This window comes from Alligator sinensis, unplaced genomic scaffold (assembly GCF_000455745.1).
Source record: "Alligator sinensis unplaced genomic scaffold, ASM45574v1 scaffold210_2, whole genome shotgun sequence".
Classification (NCBI taxonomy): Eukaryota; Metazoa; Chordata; order Crocodylia; family Alligatoridae; genus Alligator; species Alligator sinensis.
Genome location: NW_005841946.1, coordinates 1,412,904 through 1,422,778, shown reverse-complemented (window position 1 = coordinate 1,422,778; position 9,875 = coordinate 1,412,904). Strand labels below are relative to the sequence as shown.

At 45.2% G+C, this 9,875-nt stretch overlaps 1 protein-coding gene across 2 annotated transcripts in view; it reads left to right on the top strand.

Moving 5' to 3' along the window:
• The window catches only part of CHSY1 (chondroitin sulfate synthase 1), a 93,544-nt gene continuing 83,669 nt past the window's right edge, over window positions 1–9,875 (top strand). The window contains exons 1-3 of one of the 2 annotated variants that reach the window (XM_025199597.1): window positions 1–37; window positions 3,853–4,220; window positions 5,383–5,459. In XM_025199597.1, coding sequence (XP_025055382.1) covers window positions 4,149–4,220; window positions 5,383–5,459 — 149 coding nt within the window. In that variant the 5' untranslated portion in view covers window positions 1–37; window positions 3,853–4,148. Of the gene's footprint in view, window positions 38–3,852; window positions 4,221–5,382; window positions 5,460–9,875 lie in introns of those variants that run through there. The other variant, XM_025199598.1, reaches the window with a different exon arrangement.

The window sequence follows — 9,875 nt, the reverse complement described above, 5'->3', positions numbered from 1 at the left end:
AGAAATACCTGCAGAGCCGGGCCGTGGCTGCCCACAGGTGAGTGCCCCAGGCCCCGGCCCTGTCCCCATCCCCGTGCCCGCCAGCCGCGTCGGTCCAGTGCATGGAGCATGGGTGGGGGGGTGTGTGTGTGTGTGCGCGCGCGCGCATGGCCGTGCTTTCTGTCCCTGCTGTCAGCGCACGTGCGGCTTCCCACCGGCTAGGTGGAGAAAGTCGCGGTGGCTTTGTCGGGGCTTTGTTCTCTTCCCCCGAACCCGCCCCCGGGGGCTCGCTTTGGACCCGCTGCCTAGGGAGCTGCTGACAGCTGCCCCGCCAGCGTTTCCAGGCTCCTCTGCCTGTGCCTGAAGACGCTCTCGACGGTGCCGCTACCCGCCTCTGCCCCTAAGACGCCAATAAAAAGGGCTTACAAAAGGCGCCTCTGTATAGACCTTCCTGCGAGAGACACTGGAGCGAGTCTCGATAGGCCACACAAAGATCTGCTCTTCGCAGAGCTCGCGGTCTGGTTCAGGAACGGCTCGGTCGTAAAGGGACACCTGAAACCACCTTGTTTTCAGACCGCCGGTTAGAAGCAGTTTCAGGTTCTTCTAATCACATTTTCCTATCCTTAAAATAGTTCCTCCCCCCCGCCCCCGGCTGCTGTCTGAGAGATGCACGCAAAGAGTGGGCAAGTCTGCCCGCGCCTGCTGTAGTCGGTCTCGCTCACTCGCTCCCCAAGTAGAGTTAAATGGACAAAGGAAATTTGTAACTGGCTGTAACGTACTCCAGGGCTTGGTGCTGTCTGCATCAATGTTAGGTGAATATATTCAGGCTGAGCCCCCTGCCCCGCTCCCAGAGGACGGTGTAGGGGCTAACAGAATAAACCGTCTTGCTTGAGAGAAGCCCAGAACAAAATTGAGGGCTGCTTTGCATATCTGCAGATTTTTCCAATTTTCATTAGGGAGCTTTTACCTCTGCTTTTTCTTGGTTCTCATTTATTAACCTTCTTCACCGAGCAGTGTGTCTAAAACAAGGAACTGTTCGTCTCAAATGTAAACCGCCTCTCTTGAAGTGTGAAGGCTGTTGACAGTGATTGGGTTGCGACAAATATACCCGTGCTCAAGCCTGTTCGCTTGCACTTTGCTTTGGACTGGGACATGGCAGTAAATGCCCTTCTGTGTGTTCAGCTGATGCCCCCTTCTTTCTTCCACCGAACGATGCCTTTTGTCATAGCTTTTGGAAGAGACGCATTTAGTGAAAACAAGCTGGTTTATTCTATAGTTTGGGAACCTTTGCATGAAGCTGATTTTGAAAGACTTGGCTCTAATATGAGGTAGGAAGTGACTAGCCTGAAGAACAAGGCTGTGGGGCTCATTAGGTTTTGTCACCAGCCTTAAATTCCCACCATCACCAAAACTGCCCGGGCCCTGTTGTCACTATTATAATCTATGCATGTTTCCCATTGAGATCCAGGAAGAGCACACACCAACTGCTGTAGCTTCCTGAGCCTGACGAAGGGTTTTTGAACCCGAAAGTTTGCTTAATAACTATTCTCCAACCATTTGGGTTGGTCTAATAAAAGATATCAAATTCACCCAAGGAATCTTGTCTGCCTATATCCTTAGACCAACACGGCTACAACCTACAACCTAAACCCCTGTTTCCCATTGATAAATCCTACGTGCCTCGTTCAAGGGACTTGAGGGCTAGGTTACGGCTTGAAGTGCAATCGTTCCTAGCACTTGAAATGTTTTCATGAAAACAGAAGCAAAGGCAGCTTTGTTGGGTTTTTTATAAACGTTCCCGTTGGTGTGCTTACTCTGAATGTTGCATCATGTTGGGGCAGAGGATTTCATGAGAGGACCTTATCAGGTCAAGTCAGTCCTGAGGCCACTGCGACCGTTGGGGCACTTGACATGCTGTAACACCCCTCCTGATGAGGTTAGTTGAGTTGCTTTGCATCGTAGGTGATTCTTTGGGCAGGGTGACCTGGAGGTGCCCATCTCCTTTCCAGGTACGGGTGGCCATTGGCTCGCAGGGAGCTCATCTGCCCTTTGAGGGGTCTTGTTTTTAGTCCTGCTGGGTGTCCGTGCACCCTCCTCACCCAGGCTAGCCCACTAAACTGGGGGCACCACTTTACAGTTTCTGACACCCCAACTGTGGAACAGGCTGTATTGGTTTACATCGTACCAGATAGCTGACCAAGAGAGGTCTGGCCTGACAAGTGAGGACCTCATAGTCCAGCAGAAAAAAAATGGTTTTGAGACTGCCACTGCATCCACTTAGCCAGGAAGAAAGGGGGTGCCCATCTTGATTGTTAGTATCAAGAAGGGGATTTGATCAGACGCAAGAAGTAAAATTAACCCTTCTCCATTGGACCTGTCAGTCAGCTGGGACAAAGCAAGCAAAAAGCACAACTGGTGAGCACTAACCAAGATGAATCGCCTTCACTCTTGGTAAGTGCTGGTGAGATGAACAGGGGAAGAAGATTGGGGCTACTCTTGTTCTAGGTACTCTACAGACATGAAGTAGCTCCACTCTGTAACTAGAGCTACTACATGCTGTGCTAATGCAACCAGTAACGGGATCATGGTAATGCAGCTTTCATCATCCACCCCTCTCCCCATCGGAGCAGTAATCCCTCTAGTAAGAGTAAGGCTTTTGGTTCTGGAGCAAGATTTTCTGCTATAGATGTGTCCTATGCAAATAGTGTTGAGTATTTTAGTCTTAGCTCAAAGGCCTGGATTGGGAGTCGTGCTCAAAGGCACACTTTTAGGAAATCTGGAGTTTCTGAAGTTAAGACCTAGCAATTTAGCTTGGATACTTTTTGTATAGATTTCCATGGTGCTACACCCTATCCAACAAGCCACTGGGAATTCTCCTACAGAAGTTTCTTTAACAAAAAGCGGGTAACAACAGTTTGGTTTAGTTCAGTGCTTTTCAGCCTGTGGTCCACGGACCTTTGGGGGTCTGCAGACTGTCTAAGGGGTCTGTGAAAGATGACTATGATCCATTGTGACTGTGAGTATCCACATACTTTTAATTCAAAGGGGTCCACACCTCCATCTGACATTTTCCAAGGGGGTCCACACCTCCCTTTGGAATTGTTCAGGGGTCCACAAATGGAAAAGGTTGAAAACCACTAGTCTACTTGAGCCTTAGGAACAGTGTAGCAAAACTAAGTAATTGGAAGTGTTTCACTGTTAACAGAAATGGAAGCATCTGATTATAATGGCATATAATGTCTTAAAATGGAAAGGGAGGTTTAAAAGAGAGAATCTAAAATAATCTTCCATGTCATACAGCTTAATTATAAGTTTTAATCAATTTAAATAAGGGGCTAACGGTAGACTTGTAATTAAATTTAAACAGGCTGGTTGAAGCCCTGGAAGGAAAAGAAGAGAATCTGTCTCATTAGGCTTAAACTGATACTTTCAGAAAAGAATGGGGAAAATATTTTGAAATGCCAAACTTGTGCAGTCTATGAAGCAAAGACTTGCATGGAGAAACCTCATCTGTGTTTTAATACTGCTGAGTGGCTTCCAATACAAACACGTTTTGGGTCAAACCCCATTGGGGTGAGTGGGGGGAGGTCATGAGATTTCCAGGGAAGGTGTTTGAGGACACGTGTTGCTGTAAACATCACTTATTCTTTGTACTAATTGCTCTTGTCAGCTTCTGCATTCATTACAGTTTGTACGATGCGTGTATTGTCTATTAACTTCTGTGGGGTTATATATCGGAGTCGCACTGATGGATCTAGGTCCATAGTGCTAACATGGGAGACAGAAAATATGGTTAAAAAAAAAAAATCTGATAAATGTATAGATTTATACATTAAATCTATAATGTTTCCTCCTTTATTTCCTCCTTTCCAGAAGGAAAATGTCTGGAAGGGAGAAATGGATAATCCGGAACAGAGGATGAATAAATACAATAAAATAAAATAAATGACTGTAGAAATAAAGCAAGCACACCAAAGGGACAAGATCTGAGAGCTGTTATCAGTTGTGGAAAACCTAAATGCATTCTTCATTTTCTTGTTTCTTTTACAAACAAGATGTGTCAGTCGCAGGAATACATTTTCCTGGGAGAAAAAGAAATCTTAAATGGCATATGATTGTCACAGAGCATTCAACTACGTAATCGGGATGATTAAATTGACAAAAGCATCATGGTTAGATGGAGCAAGGAGAATGGGCAGCTTGTGGGAGATGCTGGAGATGGCAGGACCGGAGTTGTCAAGGTCTGTTAACATACTTGCTATAGTTGAGAGAGGAGCTAAGGGCATAGAAATACAGGATCTTCCAAAACCTTTTAGCCTTATAGGTTCATTTGAGGAGGGGGGGCCATAAATCCTTAGCCAGCAGGGGCCAGATGGAACAGAACAGATGTTTGCTGCACCTTGCTGCTGTTACACCATTTATGGTGTAGGAAAGGTGCAAGCAGAAGGCACTTCTTTCTGGTAAAATACATGCTATGGTGAAATATGGGCTTGGTTCCCTTCAGGAAAGCACTAATGCTCTAAATAATTCTCTGGACTGTGTTTTCCAGCTAACAAACAGATTAGCTGAATTTGCCTTGAAGAAGACTGCTGAAATACACCCCTGGAAACTGTTATGATCCCCGCTGGCATATCTGTAAATTGAATTCAGAAAAAAGGGTACAGGGAGCAATGAACACAAGCACAAAGCCAAGAGAATGGTTATAAAGACCATAAAGACCTGCGAGTGGAAGGAAGCTATTGTGAAAGGACTGTAGAAGGAGAAAACTCAATCTGGTAGCCTCCTAGCAGACTCCAGAGTCTCATGTTAAGGGCAGAAAAACCTGGATGCCATTGTCTTGTAAATGGAGCAGCAACACCAGTCCATATGCTGTTTGCTGGACCGACTCCTTTACTTAGCCCATCGTTTATACAGCCGAGGAACTTGCAGAGGTCTAACGCAATGGATGGCAGGAGAAGCTGAACCTGCAGCCAAGTTGTTCAGATAGTTCAGTAAATAGAAGCTAGAAACTGTTCTGCAACAGATCATGAGAGGCTGTTTTGACCATGGATCACATTATATCATACCTGTGTTTTTATGCTGAAATGTGCATCTTTTTGCAGAACGTCCTAGCGTAAGGCTCTCTTTCCAAAGACTGCCCTCTGCACACTTTGTCATGCTGCTCACACTATCGTAGAGGAAGTAGATTGTCAAGCAAGCTAAAAGCCTGAGCACTTAGAGAAGGTTAAGCAAAAGTCAGCCAGAAGGGCTTGGGGTGTATGGCAGTTCATATTCTCTGCCTGAGCCCACAGCTGGCCACTCTGGGACTATAATACAAAACATATTTTTATCCCAGTTCTGTATTAAACACAGGCTCTGGGATCTAGCCTGTTGGCTGATATCCCTCCTGTTTGGTCCTTTCAGGTTAGCGAGCTGATGCGGGTTGTGGAGTGCGCACTTACGTTTGGAGAAAAGTGCCATTTGCTTCCACTTCAGGCCAGGTAAAGTGAACCAGACCCCCTGGCAGTGAACACCTTTGGACATGTTTTAGTCGAAAGCACTTGGAATATGAAATAAATTACCAGTATAACCATACAAGTTCTTTTAATGGTCTGGCCCCATACGGTGGTACAGGCATGAAACTTGGAAAAACCTGAATATTTGTGACCCAAAAAACATGCTATGTACTTTACAGAACCAGTTATATAAAGGGTGGTTGCTCCCACTTTCTTTCTGGGTTCAAGAGGAGCTTTAGGCACTGATGCAGCAAAGCTGTTGGGAGTAGTAGTTGCTATGAATGTATATTGCTTTTAGGTTTTTATAGCATGTGGCTGTGCTGGGTATGGGGGGGGGATTTATTTCCAGGTGCAAAATAAGAGGCTGAACTTCAGGCCTTCCGGAAAGGAGAGCACAGTCTGGCAGTTCTTTGCTTTGGGGTAGGAGACTTTTGAGGAGGACTCCAGGCTTTTGGGGTTGTATTTTTGGAGGACCGCTAGGGTGCTAACTTTTCAAAAGTAACTTGCCATGAAGACAAAGGCTCTGTAATGCAGGTGAAAAAGAAAAACCTGCAGCATCCTTATAGACTCGGCAGTGTTACGCTGGCCAGCACTACGGACGAAAGGGACTTGGGGGTCATGATTGACCACAAGATGAACCATGAGCCTTCAATGCGATGCTGCGGCTAGTAAAGCAAGCAAAACGCTGTTTGCATCCATAGATGCTTCTCAAGCAAATCCCAGGACGTCATTCTCCCCTTGTACTCGGCCTTGGTGAGGCCGCAGCTGGAGTACTGTGTCCAGTTTTGGGTCCCACAATTCAAAAAGGATGTGGAGAAGCTTGAGAGAGTCCAGAGAAGAGCCACACGCATGATCAGAGGTCAGGGAAGCAAACCTTTTGACAAGAGGCTGAGCGCCCTGGGACTCTTCAGCCTGGAAAAGTGCAGGCTCAGGGGTGATCTGGTGGCTGCCTATAAGTTTATCAGGGGTGCTTACCAGGATCTGGGGGAACATCTGTTCACCAGAGTGCCCCAAGGGATGACAAGGTTGAATGGTCACAAACTCCTCCATGACCGTTTCAGGCTGGACATAAGGAAGAACTTTACTGTCCAAGCCCCCAAGGTCTGGAATAGACTGCCATCGGAGGTGGTTCAAGCACCTACTCTGAACGTCTTCAAAAGACATCTGGATGTTTATTTCGTTGGGATCCTATGACCCCTGCTGAATTCCTGCCCCTGGGGCGGGGGGCTGGACTTCATGATCTTCTGAGGTCCCTTCCAGCCCTAATGTCTGTGAATGTATGAAGGTGTTAACTGGTAAGAAAGAAGACAGTTGAATGTGGTGATGTTATAAGATAGCTTATCAGTACCAGATGGTATGAAATTCTCTGGTGCATGAGAGGATCAAGGATTCTTTTTCCTTTCACCCTCGGCACTTGTGACTCTCAGAAATTTGAAGATCCTTCTGTTTTGTTCAGCTGCTTATTCCTCAAACCCTCAGTAGCAGACATGGCTCTGGTACAAACATTGCTTTGTGTGCATGACTTTCATAGCGGAGTTAACTGATTGCCTCCATCTCTAGTGAGTGTTCACTGGAGATACCTAACCCATGATTTAGAAGCACAGTTGCTCAAAACTAGCTTTAATTCAAGGCAGACTTTAGCTGAACTGTGCATTCAAGAAATAGCTCCTCCAGCTCCATTATCTTGCCGAGGCATTCACAAATTGTGTTGTTCCCTGCAGCATAATTATACAAGATGAGTGTTTCTGAAAACTAAATGGCTTCCTTGGTCTCCTCCCAGGGAGGTACCCAGCCCACTCATGCAAAAAAGGGAATATTTTTTTTTTTAATCCTCTCTAATTTGGGACTCCACAAAGGCAGAACTGTCTGTATAATACTCCAGATGGCTTTATTTTGCTCTGTCTTCCTTGCTGATAACAAAGCACGGTAATACGAGTAACAACTGTTTGGGAAACTGAAGATAAGGGCAAAAAGTCCAGATGTAGGCTTCAAGCAAAGTGCCAAGTAGCACTTTCTTTTCCTGCACAAATAGTTAACAATAACATTGTTAACTCTGTTACTTGTCACTTCCTGGGTAGTCTTGAATATCTGGTTATAGTTACTGTCTACTTTTTAGCCCTATCTTTGTAGGTGGAGTTTGTCCCACAAAAGATAGCAGGGATGCGATGTGCATAGATTTGACTATAACATTTATGCAACTCCCTTGCATGCAGTCAGCTTTGCTGGTGCTGTGACTGGCTCACGATTGACAGTATGTGCATAGGGATGTGTGGAAAAAATATATAATTAACTGATGAACCTACAATGCACCTTTAAAACCAAGATGCTCGGGCTATCATTGCCCAACTTTTTTGTTTCAACTTTGCTTTAATTCTGTTGGTGACACCTGCTGTTTGGTGGGAATTGCGCGTCTGGCACCCAGAGAGAAACCAGAGCATGCAGTTCAATGCGCTGGGCCTGAAGAAGGCAAAACTTACTCTTCAAATCCTAAATCCTGCAAGTACTCCCATTTTTTTTAAGTCAGTGGGGAAGCAGTGCTCATGTGAGAAGGGGTTACTGGACTGACCTCTGTTAGCTGCTTGTTTGTTAATAATGATCTTCAGTAGACACAAGTGCTTTCAGTAGCTGGTATGTCTCTGGGCATTGTTGTACATTGGAGCCCAGAGCTGGCTGAAGCCTCTAGGAATGGCTGCAGTATAAATAATCTCTAACCCTGAATGCAGCTTTGTGGTGTGGAAATGCTGTGCTACACTGGTACTCCCCAGTCATGCTCATTTAGTTAGGAGTGTGTGGGAGAGGGCAGGGTCTCGGGGTTTTCCTGTGATATCCTGGTTGCTTTTTGTTACCAGAATGAATAACCAGTTCTGCAAAAATGGTAAGCAGTTCTTGCTTATGTAAGTAGCGAAAGCAAAATATACAGGAGTTGGGCAGATAGTGTCTACTCTGGGGGTGGGCAAAATGCGGCCCACGGGCCGGATGCAGCCTGCCAGGCCATTCTATCTGGCCCACGGGGCCCCTAAAAAGTTTAGAAAATTAATATTTATCTGCCTCTGGCTGCCTGTCATGCGGACCTCGATGGCTTCCCAAAACTCGGTAGGCGGCCCAAAATAATTGCCCGCTCCTGGTCTACTCGCATGGCGTGAAGAGCCGGTGAAGGAGCAAAGCCTTGTGACTGAAGCCAGAATGTCACTTCTAACGGATTATCATCAAGCAAGTCCACCCCTGAAGTCTCAGCTCAGTTGACTGGAAATGTGGCTATGAAACTGCTGACCTTGGGTTATTCACATGTGATTAGAAGCTGATTCTTCAGTGAATCCAAATTAAAACATGGAGTTGTTTGCATGAAAATTCAGTCCTCCGTAGTTTTTATTCTTTCTTCTGTTGATTTAGATAAGTCTGTCAACCGCTGGCTGTGATTCACCTTTTCAGTGCAGGTTTCTGCCCCCATATGTAATAAATATATATCTTGCACTTATCCACTTATTAAGATAGAAGTTATGTGAGACCTGAGTTATATCTGTTATGTCACCAGCTATTAATTCTGACAGGCAGCGAATGTGGAGTATTTCCAGAGATTATTTTTGAAAAAACTCTTTTTGCATTGATAGGGACTTAAATGTGTTTTTGACCAGAGGTCAAAAAGGTTAGTCATATAGCAGGGGTCTAAAGTACACTGGAAGCCAATCTCTTTGAGTTTGACCAAGCCTTGTCTTAGGAATTTAATTGATGTACGAAATGAAGGAGAGATACTTGATCAGATTTCACCACAAGCGAGTAGGACAAATTCCAGTGTCTGGGACAAATTCTCATTCAAATCATGGCTTCCAAGCTATAAGTGTTGTCTCGTCAGAAAATATTATCAAAGGCCATTTATTGTACTGCATGCATTGTGTTTCTCTTGAAATCATGAATAATGCAACATGTACAACTGTATCATGTAGAGGTTTTTTGTTTTTTTTTCTTCGCATAGCCAGAGCATGTTGCCCACAATTCGTCTAAGGCTGCACACATTACTGTTGTTCTTTGGTTACCACTGGCTGCTCGTGCATCTCCTGACCTTTCAGGGCTACGTGTCACTGGTTTAAACTAAAATAGCTTCAGGCCACTGAAATCTGAACATCAGAAGCCACATCCACCTAGAGTCTTACTGATATCTGTGGCTGTTAGTCCATCTCCACTGAGCTGAAACCAGTTCCCGTCAGTATTTATCGAGGTGCTGATCTAAAAACAAAAAAGCTGAATTTTAATGTGGAGAGCACTTTTAAACATAATAAATTCCTGCAGCTATGCTAATTTCTGTTACCAACTACAGCATATCAGCTAGGAGCTATATACACAGAGGAGTCTCTCTAGTGTAAAAGCAGCCTTGGGAAGAGATGACAGTGGAGGCTTTTGAGAATT